Raw genomic sequence first — 21,535 nt, 5'->3', positions numbered from 1 at the left:
TTCCCCCATTCAACCTATTTCTCAACCTTTCTTTCCCTTTCTCTACTCCCACACAAATATTTTATAAGGCCTTAATGGAATGACTGAAATTCTAACAAAGCCTGATTTTTTAAAAACAGCAGAAATGTATAGCATCAAAATGAAACTGTGCTCTTTTGTCAGCTACAATCTTTGACATAATAATTTCCTAAATTAAGGGTCCCGATTAGCTCTGTGAAAGCACATAAATTTCTAGAATATTGAGTAGTAGGAAGTAGTAATTTGAAGATAGCATATTCTGTAATTTTTCCAGAATAGTCATGCCACTACCAAAAATCTTACAGTGACACTAAAACACTTCTATCTCTAGTCCACTTAGATTTATATATTATCTAAAATACTTAATAGGCCCCTCGAGTGTATAGGTGCCTTGATTTGATGTGAGTTTGTCTGGCTTATATCACTTCACAGTTTTGTATAAAATCACAGACAATTAGGTTGGTAGGTAGTTCTAAAAGGGCTGGCTTCAGACTTTCTCTTTCAATTTAATTATCTATGTCACAGATTTTTGTCCTCTGACTTTATGTTCCATTTCTTCAACATAGAAAGGTCAATTAGGACTGAACAGTGACTAACCTCTCTCTCTCTACTATAGTCAACTTTAGTTTTGTAATTTGCTGTTATTCTTGTTAAGTTTTTTTCTCTCGTTAAATTTTAATTGCAGCTTTTTAAACCTATTATATACTGTCCATTCCTTTTTTATTTATTTATTTTCTAGTTTGTAATTGGTAAGGGGTTCCCTGGATGTTAGTTGAGGTCTATAAGAGTTTTTACTTTGAACTTTTTGAGCTAAAAACTACTGAAAATAAATGTTTTTGAGGAGTCAGATTTGACATGTTCTGCCAAAAGCTAAAGACTGGAGTAAAAAGATCCCAGAGGAATGAGCACAGATAAGCCATATTGTCAATCCTTCCAGCAAACCTCCCCAAGTATTAATTACTAAAGCCAGACACAACCTCGGTGACAATACAGATGACTGGTTTGTTTTAATAGAAAATGTTTCTACTCAAATTAAAAAAAAACAAAAAACAACCTGTTAAGCTCAGCATGGTTGGGTGTTTCCATCCTCCCCTTTAAGAACAGGCTACTGAATCCTCTTCCCCAGCAAGCACCGCAGCTTTGCTGCTAGGGTGCTTGGAACCAGGGTTTCCCAATTGCTTTTCTGTGATATATATAGTAAAGGAAGAAGGTAAAAGCTCAGAGCTAAGTCCTCTGTGTGCATTTGGTAGCTATTTGGGTATCTGATATTCTGTAGCCTAATTTTTAAAAATGTACTTAAGCACTGTATATAGCAGTTGGGGGTATGTTATAGCTTAACTTGTCTCCTAAACGCCCATCTTGAAATGAATTTCTAACTCTTGAACTCAGGGCTGCTTCTAGAATTGGATGTTCATTTCATGAATTGAGCAATCACTGGTGTGTTATAATACATGATATTGGTGTAATCTCCTTTATGTAATGGGTTTGGGCCAAGAAAGTGGTAGGAAAAACTAAACTTTCTAAATTAAAAAAAAACCAGCCAGAGGAAGGAGAAACATACTTTGTGATGTTTCTTTGTGAAATAGACAAATGCTTTTTTTCTTTTAATTAAAATGCTCTTATAATTTAAAAATAGTATTTTATAGTTTGGGAAAATTAATTTGTCATTTAATACATTTGGTCTCACATTTTCAGGCATCTTGATTCTTATGTCAAGAGTGGCATGACAGTGAGCAACGATGAATAAATAGCAGACCGTCCCCACCCCTTTGAGGAAGGTTTTTGACTCTAAAACCTTAACTGGTGCCCAAAGTCTTACCTATTGATGGTATTCTCTGTGAATAAGCCTTCTTATGTCCAGCTTTCTGGACATTTCAAATTTTACTTGTTCCACGACTAAAGCTTTAAAATTTTTGCAATGAATTTGAATTAGCATCTTCTAAAATCCTTCCTCCCACCCTTGTGACTGACCATACAGCTTTGGAGAGGAGGTTCAGGAACATCATTATAAGTGGTCCTCACAATGTTCTCAGGGCCCTTTAAGGACCATGGGACCATGGGCCTCATTCACTAGGTGCAGCTTGTGGGTGGCGTCCCTTGGGGATGCAGGTTGACCCTCTATTGGCAGGCTGTCAGTTGTTAGTTTTCACTGCTGCATGTGTATCTGGTTGGCAGAGCCTCTACTGTCCTCCCAGCCAAGATCCCCTTCAGATCCCTTCCTTTCTGTAAGTTAAAGGCTTGGCCTCCAGGTAACCAGCGGTATCTAATTTTATATAAAAGTCATTAGGGAGAACCTGAACATACTTTGGCTTCTCAGAGGTCCTCTCTGCCCAACCTCCACTAGAGTTCTCATATATGTCATGGATATAGGAAGCTCCCAGGTAGTTGGGTTATGCATAAATAAGATTGTAGTTTAAAAAATTATTATCAGGGGCTGAGATTGTGGCTCAGCAGTGGAGCGCTCACCTAGCACCCGGTGTGACCTGGGTTGGATCCTCAGCACCACGTAAAAAATAGGGGCATTATGTTGTGTTCATCTACACCTAAAAAAAATATTTAAAAATTATTAACAAACACAAATCCCTTTACTTACAAATAAGCTAATATTGTGGAGTAAACATTAAGATATATTCTGGAAGTGCATTCAAATTCCAAGAGTGTTTTTCTGCCCTCTTGCCTGTGATGCTCTTTTCCAGACAGCCTACAGCTCTTTCTCTCACCCCTCCAAGTCACTGTTCCAAGAGTCACCTTGGCAAAGAGGACTACTGTGAACACAGTGTTTAAAATTGCACCACAAACACACATACCAGGGATTGAACCCAGGGACATTTAACCATTGAACCATATCCCCAGGCCTTTTTTTTTATATTTGGAGACAAGATCTTGCTAAGTTGCTAAGGCCTTGCTAAGAGTCTGAGACTGTCTTTGAACTTGAGATCCTTGGGACTGGGATGCAGGGAGCCACTGCACCCTGCTTACATTTATATTCTTAATCCTCCTTTCCTGCTACCTTTTCCTCAGACTTATTATTTCTAACATACTATTTAACTCACCTACTTTGTTATTACTTATTTTCTGTAGCACCATCAGCATCCATATCTTTTTCTATTTAATTCACCACTACATCCCAAACATGTAAAGTAGTGCTCATCCCACAGCAAGTATTTTGGGGAAAATAGGTTTACATAAAAAAATGCAACCAAATGCAAAGAAATAGAGGAAAAAACAGGGAGTCTATTTCAAAGTCTAAGACATCCAGCAATGCCCATGACTTCAAATAATCAGTGTTGTTTTACTGTAATTTGGATCACAAAAAGAACAGTGGGGAAATAGTGGTTTACCTCTAAGAGACTTCTATCAATAGTTTTCATTCTTTATCATCTGCAGAATAAAGGTTTGTGGGGAAAAATATGACAAGACAATGAACAAGAATGAAAAACCTTAATTGAAAGCATTGTAGAGAATGATAACAGTTACGTTCATTTAATAGAAGTGAAAGGAGAAAGTAAAATTATTTTTAAATGAGTAAATTAAGAGTGAGAAGATAAAAACAGTCCCCATCTAAAGGAACAGATGAAAATGGAAACCAAGAAGCAATAATGAGTTTTATATAAACATGTGATCCATTTAGTTAACTTGGACACAGATGTCCTTTCTTGGTACAACATTAATATATTTGACAATGCTCACTGTGTAATACTTTTTGGAATAAAAGCTATTAATTTTTGAAATAGGAAGTATTATTTGGGGCTGAATTTCACGTTGGGTTACCCTGTACACTTCTATCCAATTAATCATATCAAAATTTCATATTATTTATGCAAGTACTGAGAGAATTACTCGTGGTTTACATCCTTCTGAGAAGCCAATCCTTCATATAAGGTATTTTAAACTATTAATTTATAACATCGCTGCCATCTGTTGGAGCTTATCAGAATTAGTTTTTAAAAGTCATTTCAAGAATGAATAGTTTAGTGTTTTTAATTTTCCTTTGCCAGTGTTACTAAATTTGGCCATTAGTAAACTATGACAAGTTAGAAAATGAGTGTAAATATAGGCAGGATATTTTTCAAAAGATGCAACTATTTTAGAAAATAAGATGCAATGAATAAAATAAAAATATAAAAAGTAACAGTGACAATCCTTTTGAAACTTACAGATATGTAAGTGAAAACTGGTTTTGCTATAAGTAAATGTAAAACTAAGACTCCACTGATTATACATAATAAATGTGTTAGATCATATTAACCCTAATTCTTCATACTTATTCTATGTTATCTCACAGAAGAACTGGGTGATTTCCCTAAATCTTAGAGACCATTTTATCTCCATTTCCTTGTTTATTATTTTTGGTACTCTTTCTTACTTTCCACAATAGCAGTGACCCAAGAAAGTTCTAAATGGTAGCATATAATTGCTACTTTAAAAAAATGATTGATTGATTCCTGGGCCACTGCCAAGCCTCCATAATATGGGAGACAAAGAGCTCTTCTCTAGGGACTGTCCTGCCATTGTGTGACCTATGGCCAGAACCACACAAAGGAAATGATGACATGAGTAGGGAGTATACCCCAAAGGAACTCATGAAATCCACAGAATGCCCCCAAATTATATGGATGTGTGTTTGAGTGCTTTGGAACTTTCTGAATGTCTTCATTATAAATAAATGTCCTTATCATATATGGAGGATCTGTTATTTCATATCATCAGTATTAAAAATTCTCTTTACTGACTTAAAAATAAAGACTAAAGAGTTTTCATGCCCACTAGAATTATTCATGGAGTATCATGCCTATGAAAGCCATATAGCTTATAGGAAACATGTAAAGAGTATCCCACATTCAGAATTTTATATGGTATTTCAGAAGTCAGAACCTCATATCAGGAAAAGCCAGTGCTGCACTTACAGTGACCAAACTCTTGAATGGTCACCAGTTCTGTTGGGGAAGACGGGGTCTTAAGGGATCACTACCCATTGTGTGTACAGAGAGCATTCGCCAATCCCCCACCCATTCTTGCCCCTTTAAATAAAGGAAGGAAATGTATTTTTGTATTTGTTTTTTGTCATTTCTTTTATTTCTTTTAACTTGTAGATTTTAGACCAATGCTCATTCCTTGCCCACATTTTACTGTGGAATGAGAACTGTGAGGCAGAACCAATGAAGGTCACTTTGAAAGGAAGGGGGGGGAAAAGCTCTCTCGAAGTTGGCAAAACACTAAGCTTCTCTTCTCCCTCTCCATCCGTTTGCAGGAAAGGGTGATACAAATCCCTTTGAAATGGCTAAATATGTGTACTACTGCCCTTTGAAAAATAAATTTTAACTCCCGGTGCCTAGATCATTCCTCTGGGCCAACACTCAGGTTCACTGAGAGCAAGTAACCTTGTTAGTTGGAGTACTTTCTTTTAAGGCAACATTGACCACAGAAAAAATACGCGAAAAGTGCAAACTCACATTATAGACCTGATGCATAGGTTGGACCTAATGCCAAAGATGTGCAGTTATTGTCTTTGTCGCCCAGGATATTTCCTAAGAAAGACGCTTTCTGCAGAGCTCAGGTTTTCCCGGCTTGCGCAGCAAGAGGAACCGCGTCTTCATAGTGACCCCTAGTGGCCGTTCTGGGGGAAGTTGGGGGAGGGGCGAGAAGCAATGGCAGAGTCGCTGTATCTCAATGAAACTCACACCAATTTAAGACACTAGGATGGTAATATTTTAAAACATGATCTGGGAAACATTTTATTGTGATGATTTTGAAGAGGAGAGATGCAACTGAGTAGAGTCATTTCAAAATGTTTTGACACCTTCCTTGTATGGGCAGATGAATATCTGCTGTGCTATATGACCACATAAGACAAATATAATACATTCAAACCACATTAATAAATTTAATTGCTATCACAGTTTCCCTAGAGTTGATATTTGCTATTGATTCTATATAATAGAAAAGATAATTTGGTTAAAATTCTTATTAACGTAACTTTGTTATAAAATTCTAAATCCTTTGAATTAGTGTGTTCACAATGTGTCTTGTCACATAAAGAGAGCTAGTTTTAGGAAGTTCCATTTGTACAAAGAATGATTTAACTTTTTATTATTAAGAATGAGACTTCAAATAATTTAAAGTGTTATTTAATACTTTAAAAGTCCTTTGGTATTTTAGAGATAAAATAGATGAAAACCATCTTCATACTAATCTTGTGTTATTCCATCATTATTTCCATCCAACTTTACTGCTGATGCTTTTCATTTCTACTCCTTAAAAACTAGATTCCTCTCTGATAGTCTTGTTATTACATTGATTATATTTGATTGAAAACAAACACTGATTTCAAAAACATGCGAAATGAAAATATGAACTTTGCAATAAACTCCATATCCCCGTTTGGGGTCAGCTGATTCCTCCTAAACCTTAACAAATAGTTTGCATTTGATTAACTTCCAGCTTTGTGAGGCTCGGAAAATCTCATAAAATGTTCAATTAGAAAATCATCTGTGTGATTTTTGTAATCTACAGAACAAAGACTGATATCTGCATACCATCATTTTAAAGTTCCTGGTACTTTTGGGTTTAATTTCTAGCATTACTGATTTTCAGAGGAAATGATCAGTTTGGATATCTTATATTGTGTGATCCTCTCGCTTTTAGTTGGAAGCATACTTGAGCATATATGTACATTTATTTTTATTCACCCTGAATGTGTGTGTGTTGGGGGTGGAGTCAGAAGGAAGGGAACCTAGGGCCTCATGCATACTAGGCAAGTATTCTATTACTGAGTATACTAATTATGGTAGTATTCAAACTACCATAGGCCAGCAGTCCTGTTTCTGTTTTTTTATTTTCTTGAAAACACTGTGCTTGTTAATAACTAAGCAATTGATAAATATAAAATGATAATGGATTGAAAGTCAAAAGACCCTGCTTTTAATCCTGTGTCAGTTTATTAACTTGCTTCATGAACAAGTTTTAATCTGTCTGAATTTTATCTTTCTTGTTATTAAATAAAAACCTCCAAAGGAACCTAGATTATTACCCCACTATTTTATGCATCTAAATGATTTTCCTCGATGTAGCATTGGATTCTAGAACTCAGCTTCCAGTAGGGGGTGGAGGGAATCCCTGTCTGTGGCTTTTTCACTGTGTCTCAGATTCACCTACTAACCTAGATGTCTTTTGTAATCAGTTCACCATTCTCTGGGGGTCCTTCGCGTGCTAGGTTGCTCTAGCTGTAGGAGCACAGTAGGGAAGGGGACAAATGTTCCATGAAGCTGATTTCATCAAGCTTACATTTTAGTCAGGGAGACACATACACAGGTCACTCTTAATGGTAATTTCAGAAGTGATAGCAGTATAAATAAAATAGAGCAGCACAGTGTCATAAAAAGGGACATGAAAGGGTCTTCAAAGAGGTCTTAGGGAATGACATGGAGCTGGTCAAGGAAGTGCTCTCTGAAGAAAGATATTTGAGCTGATGAGAATAAGCCAGTCCTGGGCCAGGGATATAGCTCAGTGCTAGAGATTTTTTTATTTTCTGTCAAACTAGCATATTCACCGTCCTTATTATTTTAGTTAAGAAAATCAACAACATGGTATATCTCATTTCTTTGGGATTGTGTCTTTTGCCATCTATAGATAATGGGTAAATAAGCTGCAGAGGTCACTGAATATGAATATCCTAAACCCTAACCACAATTCTTGTTTTATTAGGAGACAAGTCATCCATGTGAAGTGAAGAGAGTTGTTTTTCCTGATGGCAGGTAGTTAATTGCTGGCAGGGCAATCTAGCTTTTGAAACCAAGGGGAGCATGTAGGGAAATGAAGAATTGTGATTGAACAGATAGGTCAATAAAGACTCCGTGTTACTCCGTGTAAGGAAATTACATTTGATTTCCCCAGACTTTGATTGACTGCCTCAGAATCAGTAACAAAAACACCTGTGCTATTTTTGGAAGGATCAGGTTAACAAGACTAGTCTCTTTGTGGTTCTTTTGGAGAAGCCACAATGCCAGAGGAGGTGAAACATAAAAGAACATTCTGGAGGTCTCAAATCATATCTGCTAAGGCCCATCAATACACGTAAAATAGCACTTTTTTTTTTTTTTTTTTTTTTTGTACTTGGGAGCCCAGGGGTACTTCATCATTGAGCTATACCCCCAGCCATTTTACATTCTTTTTTCTTTTTTGAGACAGGATCTCCCTAAAATGCCTAGGCTGCCTTGAGCCTGTGATACTTCTGACTAACCTTCCTAAATATCTGAGATTACAGACAAGCACCAGTATGTCGGGGGTGGGGGGAGTTCAGATATTTCTTAGAGGTTTTGTTTGTTTGTTTGTTTTGCATTTTTCTTATTTTGCTATAGAAGTCAAAACAGTTTTGACTGGGGTTATATTTTACCTTAATTATGTGTTATTTTAAAACCCTTCATTTAAAGCATTTACCTGCAGTTAATTGTGATTCTCTCCTTTAATAGTAAAAAGAAAAAACAACAAAAACAAAAACCAAAAAAAAAAATTCTTTAAATCATATTTCTTTAAAAAGGGACAGATTCTCTTGGCCAGTTTTGTCAGTCCTGGAGTTGAGCCAGAGTTTGAGGGCACACATCACCTGACTGTAGCTATGGGGCTACAGTCAGGTGATGGCTGCTTTGGGCCCTGAAAGTGACCAATTTAGCAAACACACCCCACTTCTGGGATCTTTGCTTTTGTTGAAAAGCTGGCTGAAACAAGAGTCAGGAATCCTGTTCTCCACATTCCAAATCTAGAGGGGCCAACCAAGAGACCTGCTTATCATATTGGACAGGGTTCAACCAATGCTGATTTACTGTTAGCCAGCAAGGGTTAAAAATGCCACCTCTGAATTGCCACTACACATGCACCTTTCCTGACCACTTGCAGCACGTCTTGCCACCAATATGTCTTCCTCAGTGTGACAAAACTCTCAGAGACATATGAAAAAGTCATGCTGGTGGGAATGGTTGTAATCACTGTTAACAAACAAGGTTCTTATTGCCAATATTACCATCTGTTCCATCGGGTTCCACATATTACCCTGTATGTGGGCTCTGTTAAACAGATTTCCGTACTACTCAAGGTCACCCTTGATTCATGTAACCAGCTTTTACAGATGGGTCGCATGTGAATCTCAAAACTGCAGTAAAAATCCAATTCCAAGAGATACCAAATGGTGTCACCTGATGACACCCTCAGAGTCAACAATGTTTGCAAAGACAAAAAAGAGGCATCTCTCCATATATGAATTAAATATATTCCTAAGATCCATAGTGCAAACTTTCGTTTATGAAACTTTGCTTAAAAATTACCCAAAATTACTGGAGAAGCATTAAGGATGGGGAAGAAATGAACCAATTTCAAAGATAGCTGTAAGTGATAAAAGTGGAGATCCTGATTTTGTTGGATCATATTCTTTCTTTGGAACTTAAAGCTGAGCAAAGCACCTTTCCCCCTCACTCCTCTTTAACGCATGCAGAGGTTTTTCTTCACTCACCTTGAGTTAATTTAGGTCAATTAAAGTATTTTGATCTTCTCAGAACTAGAGATTTAAATAAATCTCAAATATTGTCTTTAAGAAGTACTACCAGATGTAGGCAAATCACAGAGGAAGGACTAATTGATGAAAAGGGTCAGTGATGGTTATGGGCATCTGCAGAGAAAGGAGAGTTACACAGGAACTGAAGAGGGAACTAAAGGCAGAAGTACAGGAGGGATAGGGAAGGGTATTTCAGACAAAGTGAACAAAGACAGCCACGAAATAGCACAGTATATTTCAGTGACCTATTGACTCACTGACTCATTTGTGGAATTGAATTTCTCCTCAGGAGCCATTCTGTGAATTGTTTTTATTTTTTGTATCAGGGATTGAACTCAGGGATGCCTAACTACTGAGCCACATCCCAGCCCTTATTTTTTATTTTGAAACAGGGTCTCATTAAGTTGCTAGGTTCTCAATAAGTTGCTGAGGCTGACTTTGAACTTGTGATCCTCCTGCCTCAGCCTCCCAAGCTGCTGGGATTACAGGCATGCACCACCACACCCAGCTGCAAATGTTTTTTCATTGTGGGGCTTTGGGATGTGAAAGATTGCTTAATTGCTCAATTCTAACCCATAAAAAATGCAGTAAAATAATATTTTTAAATTGTTACTTTTCTCTGATTATGCCAAAACAATTTTTTTTTTTTTGGTAAGGTACTAGAGATTCAACCCATTAGCACTTTATCACTGAGTAGATTCCCAGCCCTTTTTATTTTTCATTTTGAAACAGGGTCTCACTAAGTTGTTGAGGGTGTCACTAAATTGCTGAGGCTGGCTTTGAATTTGCAATCTTCTTGCCTCAGCTTCCCAAATTGCTGGGATCACAGGTGTGCACCCCATTGTGCCCCCCATTAAAATATGATTTTTTAAACAAAAAGAAAAGTTCACATTTAGTAAACAAAGCCACTGAGCTCACCTTTAAAAAGAGACCAGTTTGGGGATCAAGTAATGTTTCCTTGGCCAGGCACCATGATACATACCCACAATCACAGCTGAGGTAGGAAGACCGAAAGTTCAAGGCCAGTCTCAGTAACTAAATGAGAACCTCAGCAATTTAGTGAGAATGTATCTCAAAATAAAAAAATGAAAAGGGTGAGGATGCAGCTCAGTGGTAAAACACCTCTACAACCAAGAAAAGAAAAAAAAAAGAAAAAGAGAAGAAAAAACAATCTCTTGAAAAAGACATTTGTATTGGACTATGAAAGTTGAATGGGAATTATCCAGTGGGAAGAGGATATCAGGAAGTGGGAAAAGCACATGGGAGTACTCTGAAGTGAGAAAGAGCCCAGCACATTGAAAGTCTCTGTGGAGGCCATATAATATATTTGGGGTTTATCTTGAGCGATGGGAAACCTTAAGTGTTTTAAGTAGAGAAGCAATATAATTGCATTTGTGATTTTAAAAGATAGCTTTAGTTGTAAGATAGAGAAAGGACCAGGGTGGGGATGAGATTAAAGGTGCTCCTCAACTTACAATGAGTATTCCTATAAATCCATTGTAAGCTGAAAGCATCTAAGTCCAAAATGTATTTAATACAGTAACTTTCTGTGCACTGTAGCTTAGCAACACAGCATCCTGTAGGTACCAGTTGTTTACTCTGATGATCATTTTGGCTGACTGGAAGCTATGGCTCATGAGTGATACTCAACATGGTGAGAGAGTACCTTACATTACTGACCTGGTAAAACATGCAAATGTGTGGTTTCTATTGAATGTACATTGCTTTCACAACATTGTGAAGTTGAAAAATCATAAATTGTAAGTTAGGGACAGTCTGTATTTAAAGAGGCTGTTGGATTAAATTTGGTAGAATGATGGACTGAGGAGTGAGATTTGAGAAAAAATGGAAGAGGAAAATAGTCAGGACCCGGTAATAGATTGGATATACATGACATGTCAAACTTCATCTTTGTTTACATATGTCACATGATGTAAACAGATATTTTTATACATTTCTAGGTTTGCTTTTTAGGTTTGTTTTCAATTTACATTTTAAACTCTTACTTGATTAAACTTCAACTGGATGGAGACTCATGATAGCAAATATCAGAAAATATTTTTAAATTATTTGTGGTGACATATGGCCCTATAATTCTGGATTTTATAACAAAGCTGTTTGACTTCTGTCCCATTCATTTGGATAATACTATACTACTTAGGAAACTGGAATGTTTTTAAATTGTGACAGTCTTCAGCCTGTTTCCCTATTAGAGGCAGAGAAAAATAAAATGTCTTTAGCTTGAGAGAAACAAAAATAAGGCAATTATTTTTGGTAAAAAGTGCAAGTTCTTCACTTTTTCTATGAATGAAATTAGTTTTCTTAGGTAAGAACAATAGTTTAATTTTCTATGATTAAGTTAATTTCAGGTGTTCTTTTTTCAGACTTAGAGCTGGACATAGCAAATGAGGGACAGATAATGTGCAGATAATGCCGGTGGTTCTTCCCAGATGTGAAGGCAGGATTTGTCTTCCTGTGCTGGCTTTTATGTCAATGTAATAAAAGCTATCTTCCCTGTGTACTAGAATCTTTGGGTTTTTAAACAGCTAGATTTTTATGTACTTCCCTTTACTGCCTCCATAAAGAGCAAAGAAAAGAGCAGAATGCAGAGATATGGAGCAATGCAAAATGTGTCTTCATGCAGGAGAAGGAAGGCAAAATCAATGCAGCAGGCTGAGAAATCTGTCAAACCTGATAGAAATTCCTGTATTTGACCCAGTAATTCTTAGTTTCTTGGTTTCAAGAGAAACTAGAATGATGGGGTGTGATCCTACATACTCATTGAATTTTCCAAAATCTCTTGGATGCACATAAAAGACAAAGCCTTTGAGGACTTATTTGGTATGCATGTTCTTAAAATACTTCTGGCTTCTATCACAGAAGCCGTTGAAATACCTCCATTGTGTGCTGTTTCTGAACTTGCGAAGATGTTTTAAAAAGTGAACATTGTCAAAGAGAAAAATAAAAAAAAAAAACCCTGTCACTTGATAAAGGAATCATGCATTTTGACCAAGGCATGTTTATGATGATTAAAAAATATAAAGTATATAATTTAAGGGACTGATTGCATTAGGTGCCTGAAAAGTTACTCAAAAGGGAAAATGATCTCTGAAAATATTTAAATATATATTAGTTAGAAAATATACAGAATTTAAAATTCCAGGGACTGGGAGTGTATCTCAGTAGTAAAGCACATACTAAGCATGTTCGAGGCCCTAGATTCTATTTCCAGCAACAACAATGGTCTTGCTATAAGTATCTAAAATTCAATGTTTTAACTGTAAAATATGTATAACTTGAAAAAATATGAGAAGTTTCTGGTAAACTAAAAAATTAGAAACTAAAAATTTTTCCTTATTCAATTAATAATAGGAGAGAGAATTAAAAGTGAAACTATCTTAACGAGTGTTTATTTTATCAGAGAATTAAAAATGAAATTGACTTTTTAAAAATACTTATTTCTTTAGTTTTTAGGTGGATACAGTATCTTTATTTCACATTTATGTGGTGCTGAGAACCAAACCCAGCGCCTCACGCACGCTAGGTGAGCGTGCTACCACTTGAGCCACATTCCCAGGCCAAAAGTGAGATTATCTTAACGAGTGTTTATTTTATCCCCTGGGAAAGGAAACTGAATGCTAGCCCTTGGGCTATCATAGTGAGATGCAGGGCCTTCCAACATTTTATACAAAACAAGTAAACATTGGTTATATAACAGTCAGACAAAGTTTAATTTTAAGAAACATCTTCCCAGAGAAAGAAAAGAAGATATCACAAGAATGGTCGGTAACTATACACTAAGGCCTGGAGAAATGGAATTATGCTTTGCTTAACCTTGGGATCAGTACGGTGTGTTTGATGGAATCGGACTGATGGACTGGTATACATAAGCCAGAGTGGGAAGTGGCCCTTCAGAGCCAACACCAATGGAGTCCGTCATTCTCCAGAGCTGCCTTCCCAGCCCATGGCATTCCTGTCCAACCCTGTTGTCCAGCTTCCTTCCACACCAGTTTGTGCCAGAATCACAGCCTCCCTTCACCATGGGCTACCAGTCTCTTTACCAGGATCTTAATTGCCATTGGCTCTCTTAGGGACAATTGTCATAACTTCCGTTCTTGAGGTCTCCAATCCTCACAATCAGCCAATTTAAGTGACGGTGCCAAATTAAATGCCTCAGAATGCAGAGTGGTGGCTTAAATCATGTAGTCTCACCTTTTTTTTTTTTTTTCAGTTTTGGTTATTATGTGATCTTAAATGAAAAAAAATGTGTAAAATGTAAACTTAAAAGAGTTGTTCATATTATTGGAATTTTTATGATCTTGATTATCTCTATTAACATGATAATTAAAGTGGATTTTTTAACACATGATTCTGGGTCTTCATTTAAAACCAGGATGCTCTGTATATCTTATTGTTTGAACAGCTTGATCTCATTGCTTGAACATCATCTATTTAAAGCAATTCCAAATATTAAAGAATCTAATTAAGTGGTCTCCCACTCATTAAATACTCTAATTTTCATTTTTACTCTTTTGTGAGATTTTTAAATGATTAAAATGCAGAGACCATAGAAAATACTATGTTCTTAAAAGACAGTTATTAAAGAAGTTTTCTAATTGTGAAAAGAATGTTAAGATATTAATAGCTAACTGTAGCCCTCGGAATAGGAAATTTAAAAATTAAATGTACCTGCATTCCTAATATTATCTATAGCAACACCATGATCTTGATCTTTGACATTTACTTTGTAAAATCAAAATTCATATGTAAAAAATGTGCTGGTTTTAATCATTTTAGCCTCTGCCTACAAATAACACACTCATTTCAAGAAAGGGAAGATGATCTAAAGAATTTTAATTTATATCAGGAGTTTCTATGCTCCCTTATTTTCCCTATTTAAAGTTTTGTTTCCCCTAACAGAGTCTAATAGATTTTCTTCGAACAGAATTTCCCAGTCTTATAAGTATCACTGAGGAAAAAAATTAAAAAGTCTATTTAATAGAGTTCCTTACAAAGTAATATGCATATTTTTTTCCTATAACCAAAACCTGTGGAAATTGAAAAAAAAAAAGGATTATTTTAATTCATTCACACCTGAAATTTTCCCAGACTCTGCTTACCACCGCACCTAATTCTCGGTTCATTGTATGACAAATTAATTTCTAAAATCGTCATTTCTGTGTGCATTTGCTGTATAAGCTTTGTTGAATGCTCCAAAGATCATTTTTTGAACTCAGATGAATCGCAATCGTTTCTCCCTCATTTACTCAGTGCTGCTGCTGAAGCCGACGGTATCGATCCACTGATAAACATCCTGTCTAGCAAACGAGACGGAGCCATTGCCAACGCCGCCACCGTGTTAACCAACATGGCCATGCAGGAGCCCCTGCGCGCCAGCATCCAGGGCCACGACATCATGCACGCCCTCCTGGGCCCGCTGCGCTCTGACAACCCGGTGGTGCAGAGCAAAGCCGCGCTCACGGTGGCTGCCACCGCGTGCGACGTGGAGGCTCGGACAGAGGTGAGACATTCATTCTGGTTTTCCTGCTCAGTACCTATTAGTGGATGCATTTGAAACATTTTCAAGTACGTGAGCCTTTCTGTGATTTAAGTCCTTTCATAACTGGAACACCACATTGAAAAAACAAGTTGGCATTTTGTGCAGTTTGGGGGTTGGTTGGTTTGTTTTTCTAAGCAGTGCTGAGCAATGAACGGAGGGCCTTGCACACTCTAGGCAGGCGCTCACAAGTTGGCATTTTTAAATAAAGAAGGTGAGTAAATCCTAGCAACCCAGCAATTCTGTTTCTATGTGAGATTCTCTCACCTCTGCATACCAGGAAGCATTGTTTATAATATCTAAACAACTGGAAACAAATCATTTGTCCCAGTGTTAAGAGAACGGATGAATAAATTATGGTGTATTCACAAAATTGACTCTCATGTAGGTCAAAATGAAATGAACCACAGCTTGACATCAGCAGGAATGAATTCCATCAACCTGATGCTGAGTAAAGACAAGTGGTAGAAAACAATACTTACGATTCCGATGCAGCATTCAGAAATTTGCAAAGCTAAGCTCTATGTTGTTTAGGCATCCAAATATATAAGTTAAAATGATAAAGATAAGCGAGGTAATAATTAATCCCAAATTCCAGAAAATGGTTGCTCTGGGGAGATTTAGGGAGTGGATGTGATTGGGAGACACACACAAGGGTTCAAGGTCATTGAAATGCACCATGGTAGACAAACAAGACTGCCTTTTATTAGGATTATTTAAATTACACATGTAGATTATATTCTGGTGTTTCTTTTGTACATCATAAACTTTAAACATAGAAGTTTTTTTTTAAGAATGATCATATAAAAATCTTGGTGCTTATGGTGATATTAGTATATCTTTACTAAAATTTGATATAAACTTACAAAGATCCTTTTTCTCTCAATTTTTGCCTTTTGAAATGTGTTACCATTGAACTCATTCAAACACTCAAGGACTTTGTTCCTTTTACCCAATAAAAATAAGGAAAGTTAACATTTACCGAGCACCTACTCTGTGCTAAGCATTCAAGCCTTAGTGAAATAGGCGTGTTTGCAATCCAATTTACAGATGAGGAAGAGAAGGCTTAGAGAAATAAGATATGCAAAGCAGAGTTAGAAAGTGACATGAGAGCACACCCAAGTCCAGAGCCCAAGTTTGATACTCATGCTATCCTACTCATTTTCCTTTTGTTTCTTAGATATGTATTCTCTCTCCTTCCCTTATTCCTGTTACTCATCCATTCAGGTATCCACCAGATATTTATTTGTCAAGTACTATGTGCCAGGCACTCTGCTAGGCACTGGGAACACAGTGATAAACTCAAGTGTTATGACCACATTTTCCTGCATGAGTTTGCAGAGCAGTCCGTCTAGTTCCTGGAAGATTGCAGAAGGCTCTTTATTGCTTTTGCTCCTCATACCTCCTCCAGACCAATCTTTCAAATATGTGATCTTCATCACACCATTGCAAGTCTCCCATGGCTTTCCACTGCCACATAGTAAGGGTTAAAGAGCTTAGTGTTACATTCGAGAGCCCTGGATGATCCTCACCTGCCTACCTATTCAGCCCAAATTCCAGCTCTTCCCAGGTAGAACTCTACACCCCAGAAATACCACACTATTTGTTGTTCTATCAGAATGTGCCATTCTCTCACTCACACCTCCTTGATTTCTCTGCATGGAAAGCTAGTCTCTCTGTCATCCATCTGATAGATTCCTCTTTCTCTTTTGAAAGGCAGCTCAGGGGCTGGGGATGTAATTATGTGGGAGAGTGATTGCCTAGCATGCATGAGGCCCTGGGTTGGATTCCCAGAACCACAAAAATAAATAAATAAATAAATAAACAAATACAGATCAACTATCTTGTCCTACATGAATCTTTTTTTTTTTTTTGTCTTCAAAGTTGAGTTCATCATCCTCTGTGCTTCCATTACACTCCACACGTCACTTCCTTTTTGTCCCTTTTGCACTTTATGGTTCTTGTGTGAAGGACTATAGGCTCTTTGAGGTTTTGAAGAAGGGAACTGAGGTTTTTCTTCCGTGTGTCTGGGTCATTGACATATACCTAGTACATACTGTAGACTAGTGAATGAGAGCATGCGTGAATGGAGGAATTAATAAATGAATTAGGTATTTACCAAGGGAACACATGGAGTTTGATAACTATCTTGTGTTTTTCCCAGAAACAAAGATATTCAGAAATTTGACTTGCTAAGCATAGGGAGCTAAAAGAACTTTTCTGAGCTGCCCAAGTTACGTTTGCTAATGTGAAAGTCTTGCCAGAGTCTGAGTTTGAGACAAGAATGACTGAAAGTGGAACATTGTCCACGAGGGCTCTCAACTTTGGATATTGTCTTTGGTACTAATATTTCATAGAATATTATTTTGGTCCTCCCGGCTCCAATAATACAGTATTGCATTTTATTTATTTTATTTATTTTATTTATTTATTTTTTTGTGTGTGTGTGATACTGGATTGAACCCAGGGCCTTGTGCATGCAAGGCAAGTACTCTACCAACTGAGCTATATCCCCAGTCCCAGTATTACTTTTCAGACCTGAGACAAGAGCTCTGTCAGATCTTTTTTTTTTATTATTCCTGATTAGAACAATTTTACACATTAGTAATTTATTTAAAGTAATTAATGTAGCTGCTTCAAATTCTTTTCTTGTTCTTTTTCTTCTCTACTTCTTAAAGAAATAAAAGGACACTGTGCAGATAGCAATGGTGGGTCTTTTTCTAGAGAATTGCTTCAATATTGCTCTGGCCACACTGCTAGCTTGGTGACTGTGTCCAGTGATGTGGGTGCTGCTTGCCCACACTGATTGCTTCTAATCCAGCCTTGGGATTGTATTAGTTTCCTGTTGCTGCTATAACAAATTATCAACACTTAGTAGCTTAAAGCAATAAAAAGCTATTATCTTACACTTTGGGAGGTCGCAAATCCAAAAATGGGTCTTATAAGCCCAAGTCAAATTGTTAACAGGACTGTTTTCCTTCCGGAGACTTTAGGGGAAAGTCCATTTCCTTACCCTTTCCAGCTCCTCGAGTCACTTGCATTGTTTGGCTCATCTATTCCCCTCATCTATCTGCACAGCATATCACTGCAATCTCAGCTTCTATCACAGTTTTTACTGCTTTGGCACTCCTGTCTCCTCCTTGGAAGGATCCTGGTATTCATATTGGGCCCACTGGATAATCCAGGATAATCTCCATCTCAAATTCCTTAGTTTTATTCCATGTACCAAGGAATAAGCACACCATTGTGTGTGGGGGAGGGGGCGTTACTCAGACTACCATAGGACCGAGTGAAGATTCAGTGTTCAGGAGCAGAGTATCTCAGCACAGAGCATCTCTTGTGTAGGCAGTGAGAAGATAGACTCCTTCCTCACCCACCCTTACCACATGCCATCATGCTGAGTTCCCTCTGTGGGGGTCTCATAAAAAATGGGCTCCTGTCTATAAAGGTTTATAATTGATTTTCCCCTAAATTTAAGAACTCTAAATAGAGACACATTTTTAGATCATAAAAACCTTTAACAGCTGAGCACGGTGGCCTATGCCTATAATCCCAGCAGTTCAGGAGGCTGAGGCAAGAGGATTGTGAGTTCAAAGCCAGCCTCAGCCACAGTGAGGCACTAAGCAACTCTGTGAGACCCTGTCTCTAAATATAATACAAAATAGAGCTGGGCATGTGGCTCAGTGGTAGAGGGCCCAACAACAACAACAAAAAAAAAACTTTAACAATCAAACAATGAGGTTTTTTTTTTGTTGTTTTTAAGCATGTTTATATTCTTAATGTGTTAAATTTTGGTTTCTGCTTTTAGTTAAGAAATTGTGGTGGACTGGAACCCCTGGTGGAGCTCCTGTATTCCAAGAATGACGAGGTGAGAAGGCATGCCAGTTGGGCTGTGATGGTCTGTGCCGGCGAGGAGCCAATGGCGGTGGAGTTATGCCGCCTTGGGTGAGTGGATGCCATCTCAAGTCTCCAGCTCAGACGAGGAGCTGAAGATGGGAAGCACTGCCTAGAGGCAGGCGTCCTTCCCCATCCCTCCCCATCAGCTGCCCCACTGCCCTTTACCCAGCCAGCTTCATTATTTCCTTTCTCACTTCTCCATCTTGATACATGTTGATTTCCTCTGCTGTTGCCAAACCCAATCTTATTTGTCTCTCAATTTTAAGACTAAAATAAAATAGGCAAGTGATGATATCCTTTCAGTTTTTCTTCCCCAGCCATCCAAACCTTTTTTGTTATTATTTTTTTTTAACCAGAATTATCTGATTAACCTACCTGGCCTAATCTGTTCTTCTTACAAACAGCAGATGAATTTAGTTGCCCTTAGCATAGCAGCAAACAGGGTTTTACAATTACTCTACTAATTCCTAACCATTTTTATTTTTTTGTATATACTGTCTGGTTACTTGAAAAGGTTGGGGTCCAATACTACTTTTGTTTTAAATAGACAATGATTCTTTTTTTCCCCTAAAAGTGTTTGTGATAGCTAGCTTTCTACTACCGCAACAAATATCTGAGATGAATCAACTTACAAAGAGGAAAGGTTTGTTTGGGCTCACTGTGTTGGAGGTTTCAGTCCATGATCAGTTGGCCTTGTTGCTTTGGGGCTAGTGGCATCCTAGCAGGAAGTAAGTGGCAGAGGATGGGACTAGGGTTCCAATATCCCCTGCAAAGGCATGCCCCCATGATCTAACTTCCTCCTACTAGGTCCAGTCTGAAAGGTTCTACCACCTTCCAAGAGCACCAAAGACTGGAAACCACGCCTTCAACACATGAGCTTCTGGAAGACACTTAACCCAAACCACAATAGTTTTTTGTTTTGTTTTGTTTTGTTTTCACGACCGTTTGAATATGAGTCACTATCTGGCATATATGTTCTCCAAAAGGGTTGATTTGTCTTCATAATTTTGTCAGTTTTACCTTATCTAGATGGATCGGGAGGCATTCAGCTTTGCATCTCAATTCCTTCAGAACCTTAAGCATATAAGTGAGAGAGCTCAAGGTTGGATTTCTCCTAGAAAGCAAATAATGTCTTTTGCTTTTATTGACAGGGCTATAGATATCCTTGAAGAAATTAATCTATCAGTGAGACGAAAAAATAAATTCAGTGAAGCAGCTTATAATAAATTGCTCAACAATAATCTCTCTCTGAAATATAGCCAGACTGGCTGTTTGTTGTCAAATAACATAATTAGTGATGGATTCTATGATTATGGTCGGGTAAGTGACAGCACTTATTGTGTTTTAGTATGTAAAGTAATAATTTTTCCTTTAATCATGATGCCATTACATGGCCATTTTATGAGCACTATATATAATTTATATTTTTAGAAGCAGAAATTTGAAAATCAGCACATTATCCTTAACTTTGGTTATAAGATTTCACATTTTTATACAGTTTTAACCAGAATTTAATTATTTGTAGTTTAATCATCTTGCTAATAAATCCAGTCTCAAGTGTCAGATAAGCTATAAAAGGGTCATTTAAAATTTTGGTTCTATTACTTCTTGTGCTTAGTGAATAAAAATATGTTTTTCATTTCATTAATTAGACTCTGATTGAAACTAACCAAATTCTAGTACTAGGCTTTAAAATGTAGAAGAATATTATTTTACCTAATTGTATTTATGATGGAATTTCAAAACAATGTATAGTATAATTCAGCATTATATTGAGAAAAACAGAAAGAAGAATTAATATCTTGAGGACTTTTTGATGTGGCTGCTTAAGTTGGAATTTCTTTTTTTGTTTTAACTAATTTTAAAAACCAAAGGCAATAAGAGGTGTGGAGAAAACTTTAGAACTTCGCAAAACTGAGAAAACAATATGATTTAAAGACTTCAAAAAAATTTGAGCATTACCTAAAGTCCCTGAGGTCAGGTAGAGCCTCTGCAAGAGGAAAAATGACAAAGGGAGGAAAACCACAGAGGAGTGAGAGAGCTAGTGGTGGCAGATCTCAGAAAGTTCCATCACGTATATATTTCCTGAGGCCCTAGGAGAACTCGAAAGAGCAAAAGCCATATGCTTTGCTGGGCAGGTGCAGGAATTCAAAACTGGACTGAGCAAGGCTGGAAGCAGAAACCTTCTTGGACCAATTGGGTTCAAAGAAGCAGAGAAGACAGGACCATAAAAGATAACTGAGCTGTATTTGCAAGGGAGGTCTCAACCATGGCTGTAGAGAATGTGAGAAAAATTGAATAATGAAAAACAACTAGTCTAAAACTTTACTCTGGCTCCTCCTCCAGCACTTCCACCATACCCTTTAACACCCTGTGACACACATAACCAGTGCAAAAGCCGCAAGGGGTAAACATCCTTGACAGGACAAGGTGAGAGAAGAGTAGCAACTCAATCAGAGTCATAAAGGGCTGCCAAAGACCTTCAGAAGAACTTGGGTTTTAATCTGAATGAAATGGGA

The 21,535-nt window shown here is 37.3% G+C and overlaps 1 protein-coding gene across 4 annotated transcripts in view; it reads left to right on the top strand.

Moving 5' to 3' along the window:
* Window positions 1-21,535, top strand: part of Armc3 (armadillo repeat containing 3) — a 98,083-nt gene that overhangs the window by 49,408 nt on the left and 27,140 nt on the right. For all 4 annotated transcript variants that reach the window (XM_078023322.1, XM_078023321.1, XM_078023320.1 and 1 more), the window contains 3 exons: window positions 14,834-15,083; window positions 18,928-19,064; window positions 20,168-20,336. In XM_078023322.1, coding sequence (XP_077879448.1) covers window positions 14,834-15,083; window positions 18,928-19,064; window positions 20,168-20,336 — 556 coding nt within the window. The remainder of the gene's footprint in view (window positions 1-14,833; window positions 15,084-18,927; window positions 19,065-20,167; window positions 20,337-21,535) is intronic.

The sequence above is a fragment of the Ictidomys tridecemlineatus genome, chromosome 10, assembly GCF_052094955.1.
Source record: "Ictidomys tridecemlineatus isolate mIctTri1 chromosome 10, mIctTri1.hap1, whole genome shotgun sequence".
Lineage (NCBI taxonomy): Eukaryota > Metazoa > Chordata > Mammalia > Rodentia > Sciuridae > Ictidomys > Ictidomys tridecemlineatus.
The sequence above is the reverse complement of the archived record's forward strand: the minus strand, read 5'-3'. Positions and strand labels throughout refer to the sequence as shown.